General features: G+C 46.0%; 2 protein-coding genes across 3 annotated transcripts in view; both read left to right on the forward strand.

Moving 5' to 3' along the window:
• PRDM11 (PR/SET domain 11) overlaps window positions 1–19,333 on the forward strand; it is a 46,694-nt gene that overhangs the window by 14,098 nt on the left and 13,263 nt on the right. Inside the window, exons 2-5 of the mRNA XM_062495907.1 lie at window positions 3,833–3,951; window positions 4,329–4,432; window positions 5,287–5,549; window positions 6,361–6,428. Of these exons, the coding sequence (XP_062351891.1) occupies window positions 3,836–3,951; window positions 4,329–4,432; window positions 5,287–5,549; window positions 6,361–6,428 (551 nt within the window). The 5' untranslated portion in view covers window positions 3,833–3,835. The remainder of the gene's footprint in view (window positions 1–3,832; window positions 3,952–4,328; window positions 4,433–5,286; window positions 5,550–6,360; window positions 6,429–19,333) is intronic.
• On the forward strand, window positions 9,342–17,299 carry LOC134045839 (myb-related transcription factor, partner of profilin-like). 2 transcript variants are annotated; one of them, XM_062495910.1, is made up of 3 exons: window positions 9,882–9,892; window positions 11,963–12,375; window positions 13,994–17,299. In XM_062495910.1, the coding sequence occupies exons 2-3, from the start codon at window positions 11,967–11,969 to the stop codon at window positions 14,578–14,580; spliced, it is 996 nt and encodes a 331-aa protein (XP_062351894.1). In that variant the 5' UTR covers window positions 9,882–9,892; window positions 11,963–11,966; the 3' UTR covers window positions 14,581–17,299. The 2 variants fall into 2 exon arrangements, with proteins under 2 accessions (XP_062351893.1, XP_062351894.1); XM_062495909.1 differs by having other exon boundaries at window positions 9,342–12,375.

Genomic DNA, 19,333 nt, shown 5'->3' on the forward strand with positions numbered 1-19,333 from the left:
GTCTGTACAGTTGTTGGGGTTTTTTTAATTGTTCTTTTCTAACATAGTGTGATTTTTCTGGTGTTGTTGTAATTCTACTTGATAAAGGTAAAACTGTTGGTAAGTCCAGCATGTTTAATGCACTGAAGTTGTGCAACAAGTCATGGGAATAAATAGGTGGGATGATTCAGTGTGTCACACATGCACTGTTGGAGTGAGTCCAGAGGAGGCAGGGCTGTGAAGATGGTCAGAGGGCTGGAGCACCTCTCCTGTGAAGACAGGTTGAGAGACTTGGGATTGTTCAGCCTGGAGATGAGAAGGCTCCAGGGAGACCTGATCGCTGCCTTTCAGTACTTGCAGAGAGCTTTTAAGAAAGCTGGGGACAGACTTTTTAGCTGGGCCTGTGGCAGTAGGACAAGAGGAAATGTCGTTAAGCTGAAGGAGGGTAGATTGAGATTAGATACTAGAAAAAAATTCTTTACTGTGAGGGTGGTGTGGCTCCGGAACACAGAGAAGGTGTGGCTGCCCCATCCCTGGAAATGTTCAAGGCCAAATTGGATGGTACTTTCAGCAGCTTGGTGCAGGGATGTTGTCTCTGCATTGGGATTGGAGCTAGATTATCTTTAAGGTCCCTTCCAACCCAAGCCATTCTGTGATTCAATGCATAAAAAAAGACCTGACTAAATAAAGGGTCACAGTATGACATCAGAAGGAGCCCCATTGCTAGAAGTATAGTAGTCTCAGCTGGGAAGTTTTGGGGATTTTTGGCTCAGTGCTAATCAAGAGGCAAAAATTGATCTCTTCTCCTTATTAGCAAGTGATAGGATGAGAAGAAATGCCTTCAGGTTGCACCAGAGTAAATTTAGATTGGAAATTGTGAAAGAGTTATCAAGCATTAGAACAAATTGCCTAGGGAAATAGTTGAGTCCCTAACACTGGGAGGTTTTTAAAAGACGTGTAGCTATGGCACTTAGGCATATGGTTTAGTGGTAGACTTGGCAATGCTAAGTTAATGGTTGGACTTGATGATTTTAAAGGTCATTTCCAGCCTAAATCATTCTGTGACTTAGTGGTAGACTTGCAGAACTAGATTTATGTTGGACACAATGATCCTAAGGTTATTTGCAGCCTAAATGATTCTCTTGATTCTAAGATTGTTGGTGTCCTGGGAAAAAAACACGAAGTTAATTTGGCTTACATTTGTGGGCAACATAAAATCTGAGCAAGTCGCAAGTAGTGAGAAGAGGTGAGTTAGTGGTGAGCTGGGGGTTGTGTTTGTGCTGGGTGAGACAACAAGGAGTTGTGGGACACTCTTAAAGCAGTCACCTTCTCTCAGAGCGGGTGGGAGGGCTGGCAGGATGTATGGTGGCCTGGGAACTGCTGCAGGTGCAAGGGCACTTACAGCAGCACTGTGGTTCACTGAAAACAGAACCCCAGCTGAAAGCAGAGCCCCAGCTGGGCATGGTGGCCAGAAAATAAATGCAGCACTTGGACACAAACACAGCAGTCCTGAGCAGGGGCAGGGAGTGCGTTATCTCAGTGCAAGGTGCTGCTCCTGCCAGTGTGCTGCACAGGAATGTTACTGATAAGTTGGAGGGAGTTCAGGGAGGACCAGGAGAGGGGAGGGCTACGTAATGTCTATACAGTAAAACAGACCGTCATGTGTAAAGTAAATGTGGTGTTTCTTCTTTTTTTTCCCCCCTTTGTTTGGAGCTATGCAGTATTAACCAGAACTGAAGGAAGCAGTGGCCTTCCTTGTCAGGAGGTCAGACTATGTCATCACAGGGTTTCTCTCACTCTCTAAGACTCTGTGGGGCAAGAGCAGGAAAGGAAGAGTCATTTTATTTTCAGAAACAAATGTATGTGTTTCTTTCTACTGAATGATTGGGGGATACGGATGTTTTAACTCCAGGTGTCCTGTCTGCCAGGCTTCCAAATCAGATGGTTGTTCTGACTGAGATGATGTGCCCCACAGCCAGCATCTACCTTTCCTGTTTCAGTGCAGGCCCCACAGCTAACCAGCTCTGGGGTAGCACCTATCTCTTACTGTCTTTTAACATTTTCCCACTCCCAAAGCATTCTCCCTCTTCAGCTGCTTTACTGCAGACTTTGCAGAAAAGACTTTTTCTTCTCTGAGAAGGGCAGGTAGACCCTGACTGCAGCTCTGGCTGGTGCATGGGTACAGAACTGCAGAGCTTTCCTCTTGCTCTGGAGAGTGCAGACAAGGGACTCAGCCTGCCAAGATCATGAGCCCTTCTTTGGCATTACTGTCACTTTCCTTCTGAATGGCTGTGGTAATTCTGAAAGAAAATGTGTCTTGTTTTGGACATCCTGTAAAGGCTTAAAAGTGCATGTGTTTGCATGTGTCCAGTTGTACTTACGCTGAGGCTTTGCTTTCAGACCACTGTATGAGTATTAAGTAACACTTCTTGATAAAGGCTTGATAAACGTCTTTCAGGCTGCACACTGGCATATGAGAAGTTCGATTGGAAAAATGGATCATTTGTCCCCTGGCAAAAAGAGGAGCCAGAGAGTTTGGGAATGGCATTCCTTCTTGCTGTAAATAGGGCAGAAATGCACACCAGACTTCCATGGTGTTCAGGCCCATACAAGCATGTGTGGAATAAGAAAATTCCTGTCTTAAGTGGTTTGTGACATTAGAACATTAATTTAGAAATGCCCTGAGCCAAGTCATGATTTGGATGGGCTCTTCCACCAGTTTCCCTGACAGAAGCAGTCTGATGAGCTACAGAGGCCCCTCTGTCTGCACTGCAAGTATACAGTATAACAGAGCATGTCATTGGGCAGTGGACATGGAAGGGGCCATCAGGGGATTTGGGAGGAGCAGATGTGAAATCTGTCTGATCTGGTGTGGTACCTGAGAGCAGACAATTTGTGTGCCTTAGAGGAAGTCTTGAGATGAATACAAATGAAGAGATGAGCAGCACTCTTAATTTATTCCTTTTCTCAAGCTGAGATGCTCTTACGCTTAGTGGCCCTTCCAAAAATCTAAATTAAATCCATTCCAAATAATTATCACTTGACATATCTATATTTTCTCTTCAGCACCACCCCATAACGGGAGGGGGAGAGAAGCATTACTGTTTTTGAGCTTGCTGTCCTTAAACATCATCAGGTGATTGATGATTCTGTGAAATGCCTCCTGGCTCTTGTGTTGAGCAGAGAGGCATTTTCACTACGGCAGCCTTGCATGCCAGAAGGGTGGTGGGGCTCAGCTCTGGCTGCTGCAAAGAAAGATCACGAACATGATTTGTGCAATCTTGGTGGAGTCCCAAAGGGCACTGCAGGCACTTACCTGTTTGTCAGAGGTGTCCAGAGCACACAGAAAGCTCTTTCTGCAGGGGTGTAGTTCCCAGATGGAGACTGGCATATGTAAGGTGTGTAGGCAGATTCTGGTTCAATACCCCAATCTGCATTCTTCTTTTTTGTCCTTCTGCCCCCAGAGACCTGCTCTTCGGAAGTGGTGATCCATGTTCCCATGACATATCACACCCATCACTCTTAAATTCCATGTGCAGTTGGAAATCCCATATGTGTTTTTAATGGGCTCCGTGAAGCATTCTTCAGATTCTCCATGCCTCAGGTTGCTCCATGGTGTCTCACACTCTTCACCTAACCTGCAGCTGAACTGCTCTTCCCTCCCCAGTGCAGAAAGAGGTTTCCTCATGCATGTGTGGGTGCTCTGGTGTGTAGTGGTGACTCTCGTGCTGGAAGGGCGCCTGATCTGCTGGCTGCATCCTGACCTGGGGGAGAAGGCTGTGGTTCCTGGGGGAGCAGGGTTGTCACTTCTTGGCTACTCATATTTCTGCTCCCTTCCTTCATTCTTTTTCAGAACATGAGTGAGAACTTGAAGGACTGTTTGATCCAGACCCAGGCTTCCTTAGGGGAGATGGTGACGATAAAAACAGAGGCCTGCTCTCCACACCGGGACCAGGAATATGGACAGCCTTGGTATGTGGCCGAGCTTTGGTCTAATGTACTCTAACCTCTTCTCTCCACCTACCTGCCAGCTTAAAGGTGGTTTTGAGGAATATACTTGAGCTGCTTGAAGTTACTAAAGCTCTTCCTTGTGAGGTCTGCCTTGGGGTGTTTGACAGGGGTGGTCACCTACTCATGTGCACCTACTCTAGCTGAAGCCATTTTCTGATGTGGGCTTTAGCCTTAAGGTTCTGATATACCAGCTTTTGGCAGGTTGGGTGGCAAGGTTGTGATACAGTTGTGGGACTGAGGGAGTTGGTCAGGCCCCGTTGCTTCAGCTTCTCTGTGTGATGCTGTGTTAATCAGCATCTTGCTGGGTTAACATCATCTTTCTGTTGTTCCCTCCTCAGCTCTGGAAGGCCTGACCCGCAGTCCATGGAGGTGGAACCCAAGAAACTGAAAGGGAAACGGGATGCGATCATGACCAAGAGCTTTCAGCAAGTGGATTTCTGGTGTAAGTGTCTTGTGAGTGAGGGAAAAGCACCACTGCTGCTTATGTAGACTTTGGTCTTCCCCGTCAGTTTGTAGCAGGAAGCAGGGGGGAAAAAAAAAACCCAGGGACAAATTTGCATTCTCACCTGAAATGACTGGCATGGTTGGTAGGGAAATTGTTGCACAAAAGCAGCTTGTCCATGAATGGGCTAGGCAGAAGTAGGGAGGTAGGAGAAAAGCAAGTTGTAAACAGGAAAATGCACATTGGAAAACCCCAAGAGTCTGGAAAATCCAAGGACTTGAATTCAGAAACTGAAAAGGGAGCATTGGGCAGATGACAACTCTTTCTCTTGTATTCTGCGAAGAAAACTGGTGCCATTTATGTTGGCATATCTATAAATTATTGGCTGGTAGACCTGCATTTCTGTCTGGACACTGCACAAGTGCCTGGGATGCTGTCTCTCTCCCAGGCACAGAATGAAGGCTATATGATGAGGGTATTTGTTTTCAGGGATGCTTGTTTTAGCTCTCCTCTGGTGTGTGGGGAGTCAGACCTTTTGGCTGGAGGACTTACAGCTAACCAGGGATGTGCAAAGTGCCCTCAGCCTCTGTCTCGCAGGTGGTGGCAGGGCCTTTCTGTGTGTGTGCAGCCATCAGTGACAAATGCATGCAGGGCACCAGGGCACACGCAGGTTCATGGCACCAGGGCAGGTATTGCAGGTGTGGGTTGGGGCAGAGCCCTTGTTGAGGGGTGTGGTAGAACAAGGGAGCGGGGAGAGGACAGGGAGCTGTCCTGAGTGCTGTGCATCCGGTGTGCTGCGTTAGCCTGTGCATCATGTCTGCCCTAGCTAACCCCTGTTTCCCTCACGTCTGCAGTCTGTGAGTCCTGCCAGGAGTACTTTGTGGATGAGTGTCCAAACCATGGCCCCCCAGTGTTCGTGTCTGACACACCAGTGCCTGTTGGCATTCCGGACCGGGCAGCACTGACCATCCCGCCTGGAATGGAGGTGGTTAAAGAGCCCAGTGGGGAGAATGACGTGCGCTGTATGAACGAGGTGATCCCCAAAGGTCACATCTTCGGGCCGTATGAGGGGCAGATCTCTAGCCAGGACAGGTCTGCAGGATTCTTCTCGTGGCTGGTGAGTGACAAGTTTCCCTACTAAGTGACACCTCAGCCTTGCAGCTCAGAGCTAGGGTAGTCACGGGTCTGTGGAACCAAACCTTAGCCATCTCCCCCCTTCTCTGAAGGCCTTCTGCTAGCCAGATGGGTAATACGTCAGCATCGACCTGCCATAAATATTAGCAACTTAAGGGTATAGGTAGATGATCTAGAGATTGCAGAGCTCTCTCACAGACCTCTAGCACTTCCTTCCTGCCTACCTGAGCAGAGGAGGCAGCTAAGAGGCTAGAAAAGAGATCCAGTCCATCAGGAACTGATCTACATGCAGATTCCAGCACCAAAACTTTTTTCATACTCATACTACATACTACACGACTTGGTTACCATATGAGACAGAGAGGTCACTGGATCAACACATGTTAATTATTATGAGAATTGCAATGTAGGACTTGAGTTATTATTAGGGAAAAAATTGAGAGCTGCTGATATGAAATGCTCCTCACGCTTTTCTGTCTGTAAAATAAATGTGTGTTTCAGCCCTGTCCCAAAAGTGAAGCTAATCTTTTATATCCCAGAATTGTTAATGATTTTGTCAGCTGCATCCATAGTTACAGATATTTGTACATAGAGAAGTGCCTGTCAGTCAGTTCAGAGTAGCCTCTACGCACTCCAGGTCAGCAGCCTGTAGTAGCGGGAGAGCTGAGATTCACAGCATAGAGTTTCACACCATGACTTAAGGCCAGAACTGAAGCAGTGATTTGAGATTCATAGACCTTCTCCTGCCTGGGCCAGCTGGTTGACTGTACTGCATCCCTTCTCTTGTTCCACAGATCGTTGATAAGAACAACCGCTACAAATCCATTGATGGGACAGATGAAACCAAAGCAAACTGGATGAGGTGAGTCCAGTTCTCTTCTGCCTTCCCTCTTAGGATTCTGTCTTCCAGAGAGAGGCCATCAAATACTCCTTATTGTTTGGTGTGTTGGAAAACCAAACCAAAATGTCACCACCCATTTTGCAAATTCTGTGCTTGTACTCTTTCAGTATTTTTTGTAATATGAGTACCTTTGATGCCAGATTCAAAGAAAGGGTCTAAAAAAAGACAAGGGTATGGATGTGGAGAATTGCTATTTTCTGGAATGAGGATAAATGTTAAATGGGATCCTATTTATCCACTCTCACAAGCACTGACAGGTCTCACTCCATTCTTTTACTTTTTTTTCATGTTATGTTCAGATATTTGCAAAATGCTTCGCGTTATCCCCAAGGTAACATTTGATTCTGTTTGTTTTGTTTTGTTTTTTTTTTTTTTTTTGTTTTGTTTTTTTTTTTGGTCCCTTCTCATTTAACAGCTATTAGAAGAGGTGCTTTTTTTTATTATTTTTTTCTTTCTTTCTGGGTTTCATTTGAACCAGCTGTCCGTGCTGGCTGTCGGCGTGCAGTGTCAGCTGTGCTGTGCGAGGAGGAGGAGGAGGGCGAGCTGGGCGACTGAAGCAGAGCTGAGGCGCGTGCTTGCGCTCCCTCTGCCGGCCCCGCGCCTCGGCAGAGCCGCCGGCAGCGTGGCTGGCTCAGCTCCGGGAGCTGCAGCAGGAAGGGACCCTGTGGGACCATGGGGCAGTGTTTCAAGTGTTGCCATATATACATATATCTGCAAAACATAGGTCACCGAGGCCTCGTACGTGTGGCGAGTCACCAGAAAGGGGCATTGCTGCACGGTGAGGCCATTCCTGCTTCTGTGGGGAGCTTTGGAAGTGGTTATTAGCAAGAAGGCATTTCCTACGAGAGTATAGCAGCATGGGATTACCTGGTTTGCTGGCATGGATGTCTAGGATTTTCAGTTGTCCCTCATTAAGGGAATAAAAAGCGTGAGGTGAAGGTAAATGCAAGATAGACCTAACTGGTCATATCTGGTTGCATCGCTTTTGGCCATTTCAGTCTTGACATAGTTAGCAGCTGTTCTGACATTTATGTTCATAAAGTTCAGCAAAGGATTTCATTTTTTTTGTAAGGATTCCAGCTGTCACAGTTATTCACTGCTGGATGAGATAAAATGCTAAACCAGGGCTGAGGCTGGAGTCATCACTTCAGAAAGAAGCAGTGGTACAGTGAGGAGATAGGCAGATAGACATGTATCTAGAAGTAAAGAATGCAAAGTTCAAAAATCTACATAGATCTGGATCTTTGTGATCTGCACAACAGCGAAGCTGGGGCAAAATATAGTCCTGAAAAGCAAAAATTCTATGATGAGCTCTTCTTCCTATTGCCAACAACATTAGCTTGATGTCTGGATTTAAGTGGGCACTACTTGTGGTCCTAACACCAAAGAGCAGAATATTTTTGCTTGAACTTGTATTTGCCATGGTTCAGTCTCAGTGTGAGTGTGGTCTGGGCCGTTGTGTACAGCCGTGTAAGGCGTGGAGGCTTTGTGGAAAAGGGATGTTTGTGACCCTTCATGGGAAGGGTGTATCAAAGGGTCTCTGCAGGCTGTACTGGTCTTACTGACCTTTCTGATTTTACTCTTGGAAAGTGCTTATAACCAGTAGTATTATCTAGAGTCTGACTGACAGTTCAAGTGGCAATAGAAGTCCTCAAAAAGCCTTGATTTTGTTTGTTAGCCCCTTTTAGACTAAGCTGTGAGCAATATTCTGTGCTAGAACATCAGCTGACACTGAGATCACACACAGAAACCACACTTGACTTCCAGGACGCTGTAGACAGCGCTCTTTTTGTTTTTCAGATGGTGCTCTTTGCTATCACTCACAGATGGAGTGCTTTGCAAAGCAGATCTACTCACCTTCTGGGTAGGTGGGTATGGCATGGGGAGGGCAGCTTGGGCTGACTCCTCTCTCTTCTCGTAGATCTGGCTATTGTTTTTGTTGTTTGAATACCACATCTGAGTCCATTTTCGTGTTGCCTGAGGACAATATGTGCACTGCAGCACTTGCTGGTTTAATTTCTAGTGCCTGTTTACCCAAGGCAATGGATGACAGAGAGGAAGGAGTAACAAGTGCAGCAGATGGCATGGCAATGATAACATCCTCTTGCCCTTCCCCTCATCAGTTAGTCAAGACAAACTCCTGATGCTGGGAGCGTGTCCTCCTAGACTGGCTGCTGGCACATAGCTAATGCACCCTTCTTCTCTATCCAGAGTAAAGCCCTGCTGTTTGCAGTACTTCATGAAACTCCAGGACTTCAACATATGCAGACATCTTCCTCTGTTTTTATTTTTCTGGGGGCTGATTACCATGGATTGCAGCAAGCAAAATTAATGCTTTCTTGGGCACAAACCATAAATTGTTGCTGATGACAGTTCTTGGGGCTTCTGAAGGGTTGCAGAGGACCATCCATTTTCCTGGTAGCTTCTGAGGAAATTCTCTCATTGAGTTGTTGGTGTCCTCTAAAAATAATGGATCTGACAAAAAACCAAAAGTAGTTCAGAAAGTCCAGGAAAGTCCATCCTTTTATGTAAGTATTACTTAGCCCAGAATGAGATGTAGGACAGAAACTGATGGTTCTTAACTGAACCATTGAAGTGTAGTGCTTCATGTTTGAGGTTTCCAGGATGTTTTGAGCATTTGTAGTCTGTAGCCCATCTTACATGTGAGTACCTAAATTCTTAGGCTTTTGGCACAGTATAAATTCATCCTTTGCCTTAGCCAAGGTGAAAAGGCTGAAACAAGACTTTCTCACCGCTTCCTTTCTGCCCCCTTTCCTTTCCAAACAGGGGAGCCAGACTGTCCTGTGAATCTTCCTGTGTCTCTTTATAATGGAGGCATCTCTGATTTGATTTTCATACAATAATAGACCTTGGAAGGGAGCTCTGGTCAAGTGTTCCAGTAGCCTGCTTAAAGTAGGACCAACTTTGACTAGTAGATCTTTTAAGTACAGAGCTGCTGTTCCAACTTTACAGGACCTTCTGAAAATAAGCATTTAAAAATAGTCAGGATTACTGTGGCTGCCTTTGTGTTCAGGGTGAGTAAAAGCTACCAGCCTATGAATGTCATTTTGCTGAACGTCATAAACTGATTTCTGCTACGTTGCAGCAAGTGGAGCAAATGTTCTTATCTATTACAGACTATAATTTATGCAGAGTGAAGGGGTCCTAAATGAGTGTTGACTGCAATCCTTGCAAAAAGAAGCCAAACCAAAAACTACTCCAAAGCCCAGGGGAAAATTACATGCTTGTTTCTTGGAGGCTAAGAAAAGTGGAGTTGATTGATATTTTTGTGGGGTAATCATTAAATGCCCACTGTTCAATGTGTCTTGCACTTTCAGATTGACCTGGGCTGAGGTGTGAATTCACAACCTCACAGCTGGGGCTGCTCTGGAGCCTGCTAAAACCCTCATGGCATCAGCAGAGAGGTACTTGTAAACATTAGTGACTGCCTCTAGGGACATATGGCATGCTAGAGGAGAAAAATATCCCTCTCATAGTAATACTGTCTGAATTTTTATAAGGAGGAGGTTGATGTGCCTGCTAGGAACCTAATGTTAATTAATCTGTGTTTAAAACTGGCCAGAGCTCAATACTCAATGTGCGGCAAGTTTGCTATTGGAATATGTAAATTAGATTGTTTTGACCCAAATCGTGCTGGAGCATATGAGTGGAAGCACTGAAATCTGAATATCCAGGCCTACCATAAGCTGTCCTAGTGCACTTGTTGGGATCTTATGTCTGGGAAGAGCAAACAGGGCTCCAATTCCTCATTGGTGCAGCTTTGCTGGTGATAGCAGCTGTGAGTTCAGCAAGGAGGAGGGGGCACCAGATTTTGTGACCCATGGCTCCAGAGAGCGCTGTTATGTTCTGCAAGTTCGCCTCTACCCACAGCACTTTGCAGAATGCTGTCACTTTTTCACCAGAGCAGCTTATCGGTGGAGGTTTGTTGCCACCTCATGGAGGCAGTGATGACACTGCACAGTCATGCGTACCTGATGAGGAGATACAGCAAGCCCAGTTTTGCTGAATGCAGTAGAAGTCAAACTGTAAATACTCCCTTGCTCTATGTTTGGCGTAGCCTTTTTCCTCCTTCTCATGTTCAGCTGGGAGAACTCCTTTTTCCTTCTAAGTTTGGTGAGGATTTTTTGGGGTTTTTTTGAGATTCAGGGTAACAGATGCTTTGCTGGCTCTCCATCATTTCATTACTGCCCTCTCTAAATGCTTCTTCTTTCTCTCTATAAGTGAAACTCCACCAAGACAGTATCTCAAGCATTCATTTATGTTTGTTCCCATGAAATGTGTCTGTGCACTTAGCTGTATCTGATATGGCCTGGATTTGGGCAGCTTCTCCTACTGGTTTTCCAGCTTTAATCAAACTGAGACTTGCCCCAATGTCAGGCAGCGGTGTCAGTGAGATTGATTAAACAACAGTGTTAATGGCACTAGGAAGGAGCTAGAATGACATCGGTCAGTGCCTTTCTGTAGGTTCAGACAGTCCATTTTCTCCTTCCTTACTGAATAGATCTACTGCCTTCTTTTTTTTTTTTTTTTTTCCCCAGTAACAAAACATAGATAGGACTAATGTTTTGCTTATAGTTTTCTTTGACTGTGGCTGGATAAATTAGCACACACCCCCTTTGGAGAAAACTGCTTGTTCTCAGGATGGCTGCCTCTTTTTCAGTGGGCTGAGGCTATAAGTTGTTCGTTTGAAGCACCAGAGACTGGGTGCAGGCTCATGTTGGTGGCAGTAACGGAAAGCCTAGCCAGGAAAAATAAGTGGGTGGCCTCATTCCTTTAGAGAACAATGGGAAATAGCAGCCATTTCTGGGTCAAACAAGAGCTTGCTGTGAAGCAGACAAATGCTGGATGTAGAGTATCCCAGTGCTGAAAAAAGATCTTTCTTTAAGGAAAACCACTTGCAGAAATTGCCCACCAGTCTACTTAAAACCTACCTACCCTAAAATAGTCCAATTTTATGTAGCATTTTCATGACATCCTGCAAGCTGTAACAGAAAGGTTGGTGTAGAAGTTTCTATTGCATGTTGTGCCAGGTAGAACAATAAGATACATTTCAGGCCTCTAAATTTCCTCTAAGTTTTGTCACATTAGAAGCTAATTCACCGCTGCGATTGAGAGTTCTCACATTTTTTTCTGTGCACAAACTGTGGCAAGTGATGTGAGGCTGAACTGGAAATCTCATATGTAAGTAAGTCATGGCATCAGACGATGTGTAGAATTTAATTTTAACTTTAAAGCTGAGAAGGCTCCTTCACACTAGTATTGCTTGGTATTTTTTTTCTCTTAAGCTTGAAAATTACCTTCTAAAAACAAAACAGCTGCCTTTTCCTGGTGAGAGATTGTTGTGGGTCGGGGGAGCTGGATCCCACCAAACTCCTCTGCCCCAGTACTGCTCTGGCCAAGTGGTTGGATGCAGGGGGTTGCTTTGCTCTGATTTCCTTTTACCCAATTATGCTTTGTGGGATGTTCAACCCAAGGAACATGGCTGAGCGAAAGAGGAAGCCCAAGTTTTCCAAGGAAGAACTGGACATTCTGGTCACTGAGGTGACCCGAAATGAAGCTGTGCTGTTTGGGAGGGAGACAATGCGTCTATCCCATGCTGACAGGGACAAGATCTGGGAAGGCATAGCCAGGCAGATCACATCAGTCAGCCAGGTCCCCAGGTCTGTAAAGGACATTAAACACAGATGGGACGACATGAAGAGAAGGACCAAAGACAAACTGGCATTCATGCAGAGGTCCCTCTCCGGCCCTGGCAGCGCGGGGCAGCCCTCGGCCATCGTCCTGACCGCCCATGAGAGAGCCATCGAGTCAGCGCTGCACTCATCGCACCAGAGGCACGGCTGCCAGACAGCGCATCTGGACCTGGTTGACAGCCCATCAACGAGCTGTAAGTATCACTGCCTTAACACCTCTTTGTCTTGTGCTCTACCTCAGTTTGACACCAGAAGAGCATGATATGTTGTGTAAGATCCTGGGTTGTCTGTCAAGACAGGTCTTTCTGCTGTGGTTGGTTTATACTCTGGTGGTTGTGGAGTGTTGAGATGGATTGTTCCCAAGTTAAGATCATCTTTATCTGTTTATCTAGTTCTTTATGTGGACTATGAACTGAGAGTAGATAATGGATTATAAGTATCAATTAATCCTACAAGTGAGGGAGCATCTGTAGTTGAAGTATGACTGCCTTCAGTCTGTGGAAAAACTGCTTGCAAAGGATTAGGAGATCTTCACCCTGATAAAACAGCAGTGCTACCAAACTGAGAGGCATCTGCCTGTCGACAGTGGATCACTTCCAAGAGAGCTTTGGGGGTCTCAGTGATCACTGGTGTTCATTGCTGAGGTTGGGCCACTAATGACTTCTCAGTAGTGGTCTGAAGGATCAGCATGAAGGCTGTGAAAAATGTAGGCAATAATGACTCCTTCTTCACTGGTTTTAGAGAAACTGCTGGCCCTGCTTTTGAAGTTAATCCAAGGCTCAGACACCTTCAGTGCTAAAACACAAGCTGCTTTGTGCAGGTTTTTTCTGTAGTTTTGTGCACATGGTTTTCTGGTTTTCTTCTGTGGAGGTTAGGCTTCTTGTTTGTGAGCTTTTAGGGATGCAAAGGAGAGAAGAAGGTGATAACTTGTTGGGAAGTGAGTCAACTGACACCTCATGGGTGGCGCTGTCCTCCCACATTAGGCCTGATCTCATATCCGAAGTTAGTGGGAAAGCAAGGACAGTCTTCCAGAACTGATGAGGTGGGACTTGGTCATTCTTTGCGTCTGTTTTGGAAGCCAGTTGCACTATTTCAGAGGTTAAAAGAATACAGGCTTTGCAAGGAAACCGTGGGAAGGTGGACCAGGTGAAACCTTGTCCCTTCTTACTCTTCACATGCCTGTACATGTGAACTGGCACATCACTAGATATTTATCAGACTAATGAGAATTTTCCCATGGCATTTTGCTTTAGTTTTGATTTTGCATCAGGTGTATTTGCCTGAATAACATGGTGTCCTGTTGCTGCTATGTCTGACTGCCTGATTGTCTTAGTGATGCCAAGCATTAAGAGCACACTTTGAGAGCAGAGCACACTTTGAGAGCAGCAAATACATCTATGCTCTTCTCAGTGCAGAGGATGCAAGAAATGACGGGGGAACAGGATTTTTCCATGAGCAGTCTGTGTCCCCCCAGAATATTTGTGCTAGCTACCTATAGGTTTGGGGAAGAGAAGTCATTGCTGTCTGAAATGGATTCATATTCTAGTAATGAACAATGCTCTGTACAGAATACCACAGTAGCTTGGGTTCACCCACTCTCAGGTTTCTCATGGCTAAGCTTGTCACCCAGATGCTAACATTGCAGAACTCGCACGTTGAGTTGGGCTTCAGAAGCTACATGGGCTTGTCTGAACTGTCAGACTGGGGGGGAGGGGAAAACCCCTTTTCCATGTTCTTTGAGATATCCTGAAACAGAAGCTAGTATTGAGAGGGATTTCACATTAATAATTCATGCTTCCTCTTCTGTTTAAGCTGATGAAGATGAAGAGATGCCAGGCACTTCTCAGGAACAGCGCTTCTCTTCACCGCAGCGGGCTGGTGCAGATGTCAGTCCGTTCTCCAGGCCCTCCTTCCTTCGCACTTCTCCCTCATCAGAGCCCTCGGAAGCTGCCAGCCAAAGGCAGGAACTGCGCTGTCCATCCCCACGCACCACCTCGGCCTGCAGACCCCCGCACCCCTGCACCAGGAGCCCACCCCTCTCCAGCTTCGATCGCCAGCTTCTCCATTCCCATGCGCAGCAAACCGACCTGTTCAGGCAGTTCTGCCAGGAGCTGGTGGCCATTCATAGGGACATGGCAGATAGCATGCATGCCGTCAGCCAGAGTGTGGCTGACCTCACCGGCCAGGTCAGCCAGATGTGCCAGACACTGACAGAAATACGTGATGGGGTCCAGGCTTTCCATAGGATACAAGATCATAGTGTCATGCCAGGGTCCTGTCTGCAAGCAGCTTGCTCTAAACAGCCCCCCGAGCCCAGTGCCGAGTCTAACCAAAACTCTCTAAAATGGATGACTCCTGCACGGGCCATCAGGTCACGAAAGAGAAAACATCATTTTTAGTCTGTATTATGTAAACAAGGATGCCCCTTCCTGAGCTGCTGCATGTTCACATGGCTTCTCCACGTGTATCACTGTGTATCCATGTGTATTTCCATGTGTATTGGTGGGGAAGGTCAGCAGCTGACCCAGCCAATCCATCCCCCTGCTGGCTAACAGAGCAGTAGGAATATGGCAGCTAATTGTATGACTGGTCCTCTGCAATGGTAAAGAGGAATCTCAAATACTGTTGAGCTTGTAATGTGGGACATCTTTCAGTTCATAGAGTTTAAGAGTTTTCACTGGCTTCCCCATGCTTTAAATGCTCTATAAACTGAGAGGTTCAATAGAAATCATTATCTGGATCTCTTCCAATGCCTGTGAAATATTATTTACTGAAACAGCATGCTACAGAGATGCCTTTGCAATCAACTCACAAATTTATCCTACTACTGCATTCCCATCATCTTCCTGAATATTAGTATATGCAGTATGTGCAGAAATACAGCCTTATGACTCTAAAAGCTCTTATTGATCATTGCTTTTATCTTTCATTCAGCACTAGTGGGCTATCTGGGGCTTACTGTGACTTGCACACAGCTTTGGGGAGAGGAGTGCAAAAGCAGAGCTTGTGCAGGCAAGGGAAGAAGGTGTGATTCTGAGAACAGGTCTGAGCACCATGGGGGTTTTGACTGATGAAAATGGTTGCAAAGGCATAGGCCTGGATCCTGCAGTGCTACATGCACTTATGTTAAAGTGTTCCAACTTCTGTTTGGTCCAGTCTGAAATTCCCACCTTTCACAATTGCGGTTAAAATACAATTACTTCATCATATGACAACATTTAAACATAATTGTATCATATTATTTTCTTGCATGTTGTCAATTCTTCAGTTTTGAACCACCTCACCCCTTCAAAATGTGGGAAACTGAACAGAAACCAGAAAGGATGTAGGGACAGCTTCTGACTTCAAGCCTGTTTGGTTTTGTTTTACTTTAATTCTTCAGTATAGCTACTTTGCACTTATAGCTACTATATAGCTACTTCAGTCAGCTTCAGTATAGCTACTTTGCACTTAGTTTTATTTAGGGTGGGATCTGTACTGTGTTCTCCTGTCATGAAGAGTTTACAGTCTAAATTCACAGCTACATAGGTTAAAATCTTAAGACATGTCAGTTTTATACTGCTTTCTTTCTCCATCTAGATGCAAGGAAGAACTGTGTTACAACATTTGAATTGCTCCAGAACTGTGTGAGGTTCCCATGTACGTCACTGATTCTGGAACTAGGCTTTAATAGTGTCACTTCAGGTGGTGATAATGTATTTTATAATATGTCTGTTTCCTCCTTAATTTGTACCTCTGCATCTAGCATGCTTCCCCCATCTCTGGAAAAACCCAGACCATTATCCTAATAAGCAGGGAAAAGGGTCAAAGCTTCAACCACACAGCACACCATGCTCTCCAGGCTGTCTTACTGTATTTGGAGGTTGGTTGCAGGAAACTATTTCAGTTAATATGAGTGTGCATCATCATGCCATGGCTGGGCTACAGACTTGGCATAAAGTTACAGAAACTTCCGTGGAAATGAACATAGGCAGTGCAGTGTAGCAGAAGGATGGTATGTTTTATGTGGTCTTCAAGGATCATCTTTAACTTGTCTGGCCTCACCTTTGAAACTATAGTGCACTAGCTTCTTTCCTGAAAAGTTCATTGTATGTCTGCTGTGTCAGGCATTCATTACATGCTTTTCTTTTTTTTTCTTTTTTTTTTCTTTTTTTTTTTTTTTGTTTTGTTTTGTTTTGAAGGTGTTCTGTAATTCTATATCAAGTAATTTATTTTTAGTGGTGCAATAACAATAAAAGGTTGCTCAAGGAAGTAGTGGTCTGGCAAGGAAAAAAGCCTCATTTCTGAGGAATGACCCAACTGGTTTCGTGCAGAGGACATTCCTTTTCATGCTGGTGCCAGACCAGGGCAGAACTTTGCTCACCTTCCACTGAGGATGTCCTTTTGCTTCTGTTGAAACATTTGTATTCTGCAAAAGTCACAGTCTCTCTTCATATGAAGGGGGGATTGGGAAATCTGGTAGAAGTGGATCTAATTTATGAATCGGAGAGAGCTGAAAAAAGGGTGATATGTGTGAAAGGCTTCCTGAGTCAATACAATGCTGCTGCTGTATATTAATATTAGTATTTTATATTTTTATATTTGGTCTTTACTGATGTCCTCCCATGGATATAGTGACAAGCTTAGCTCCTTCGTGGTTGTCCAGGGGGATCCCTTCTGGGAACCCTCAGGCCTGCAAAGGAGGAGACTCCTGCAGGTGCTGGGCACTGGAGGGAGCTAGCAACAGTGCTGCCATCAGTTTGCCCGAGAGAGAATCCTGGTGCAGAATTCACAGCCCTCAATACAAATCCCCAAAGGCTGGCCACTGGTCAGGAGAAAGGACTTTTTACTATAAAGTTATTGATATCTCCCCTAGTTTCCTCTGTGGACTATTACAGATTGGCCCAGATCTGGGGACGTATCTCCTGCCCTGTGTAGACCCCTCGGTGGAGTGGCTTTTCTGTACTGGCTCACAAAGGATGCTTCTTCCTGCACCTATCATGTTAACTGGCTGTTGAAGTAAGTGTCTGTGTCTAAGCAAACTGCTGTGCTCAACCCCAGTATCTCCATGACTTGTACATGCTGCAAAAATCCTCTATTTAAAAGTATTTTTGTTAAGAATGCAATAAATATATAACACTTTTAACACAGGTGCTGTTGAGTCATTTGTTTCTCTTTACAGTTTTTGCCTGTCACAGATGTGGGTCTCCTGGAGACGCTTGGCATCAGAGCACTGAGGTGGGGTTTATGCATATGGCATCCCATGGCATCAGCCTGGGCTGGTGGCTGCTCTCTTGCATGGGATCTCCTGCCCTGGCTCTGTGCCCGAAGTTGGTTTGGGAAGGGCCAGTGGCCTTTTCCCTGCAGTGCACTTCCCTGGCAGGGCATCACTGGAGTACCCCTGAGGCCAGCCAGAGGGTGGGCAGGGAGCCATAATGCAAGTCCAGGGCAGTAGTGGAAAGAAGAAGAGAGAAGCCTGAGCCTCCCTCCAGCTGCAGAGGTCTCCTCTCTCTTCACCATCTTCTGTATCCTCACCAGAGGCTCTGTTCCCCTCCTGGGGAAGTGATCCCACCTGCAGAAAAATCCCTTGACGTTCTTCTGGGCACGCACTTGGCCATCCAAAAATGGGGATTTGATGTCCTGAGCGGGCTGGGGCTTAGGAAGAATGAAGTTATGATTTTTATTTGGTGCTAGCTAGAGATTCTGTGGGACAGGTGGTCATGCAGAGCAAGGAGCTGTGCCTCTGACAGCTGTGGGGTTGATCCCAGCCCCAATAGCTGCAGCTGGGTCAGAAGTGGTCTCCATTGGTGCAATGTCTGGTCCTGAGTAGCCTGGTCAGGATCTTTGGTGTTCCAGAGGCTGGCCTGTCCCAAGGACTAGACAGGACATGAAATGATGGATTTGTGGCTGGTGGAAGTGCCTCTCTGCAGAAGCAGGTGCAGCTGATAGTGTCCGGGTCTGCAGTGCTCGGGTCAGCCTAACCATGCCTGTCCTGGGTGTCCAAACCAAGGTAGCCTCCTTGCTTAAATCCAAATGGAGTAGTTAGCATTGGGAAGGGGACTGGACAGCGTGCAGCCTGCGCAGGAAGGGTTGGGTTGTTCAGGATGTGAGCACTTTGGCCTTGGTATGTATGTCAGTGAAGGTAAATCATGCAGTCTCTCCTCAGCAGGTAGTTTGTGCCTCTGTTTCACCAAACTGGCTGACTTTTTGTGCAATGACTTTCTCCATCTTTGGAAAGCGTCTGCCTCTCGGCTGTGGTGTGCAGCAGCGCTAAGTGTCTCAGACCAGCATTTGGAATGTGGGGTTTATGCAGTCCTTTGTAACCTATGTCTTTTGTGTCTCTGGGGACACCTGAGCCTGGGGATGGGCAGCATTGGTTCAAAATTGTTTCTTTTGTGTGGATGATCTCATCCCATTTACCTTACCTCAGGGAATTATCACAGATGGAAAGCTTCCTCACTAGGAGCATAAACCACTTACTAGCTGGGCACAGCTGTGAAGAAACATGTTTCTTCACATGTGACGGGATTATCCCCGAACTCTCTGCTGAGCACTCCTGATGACACTGGCTGTGCCAGTGGCTGCTGGAGGCTGAATGAGCAGTCAGGCAGCATTTGCTGCAGTGTTGCAGCAGTGCTGCAGCTCATGCCCTCCAGCCTGTACTCTCCTCCCAGCTCACTGCTGGGGTGGCCAGAGCTACAGGATGTGGGCAGCAGAGCTGAAGGATACTCGGGCAGAAATGTGGAGGGCTGTAGAGGCAGAAGGAGAGCAGTGAACAGAAAAAGCTTATGCTCATGCTTAACAAAACACTTAATAAAAGTGGGCCCTGATGGGAATAGTTAACTTCCCATTCAGACTTGTATTTTCTACATCTCACTGTCAAATGCAGTTTGTTGAAAATGCACTAGACCATCCTGCCACTGCATGAATTCCTTGGTGCCACTAGCTTGGATGTATAGGTCATGTATGTTTTATTAAGGATCTCTGAGTGACTTTAGGTCAGTAAATCTTCACAGGGGCACCCTGATCTGTTGCGGACAGTGAGATGCAGACCAGGTTCTCTCCTTAGCTGGTGCTGGGAAGCATCCTGACGTTTTGCTTGGACTGGAGAAAGCATCCTCTAGGATCTCCTGTACTGCAAGGCACCAGGCTAACTGCAGCATATTGGTCTGT

This window comes from Cinclus cinclus, chromosome 6 (genome assembly GCF_963662255.1).
Source record: "Cinclus cinclus chromosome 6, bCinCin1.1, whole genome shotgun sequence".
NCBI classification, from domain to species: Eukaryota; Metazoa; Chordata; class Aves; order Passeriformes; family Cinclidae; genus Cinclus; species Cinclus cinclus.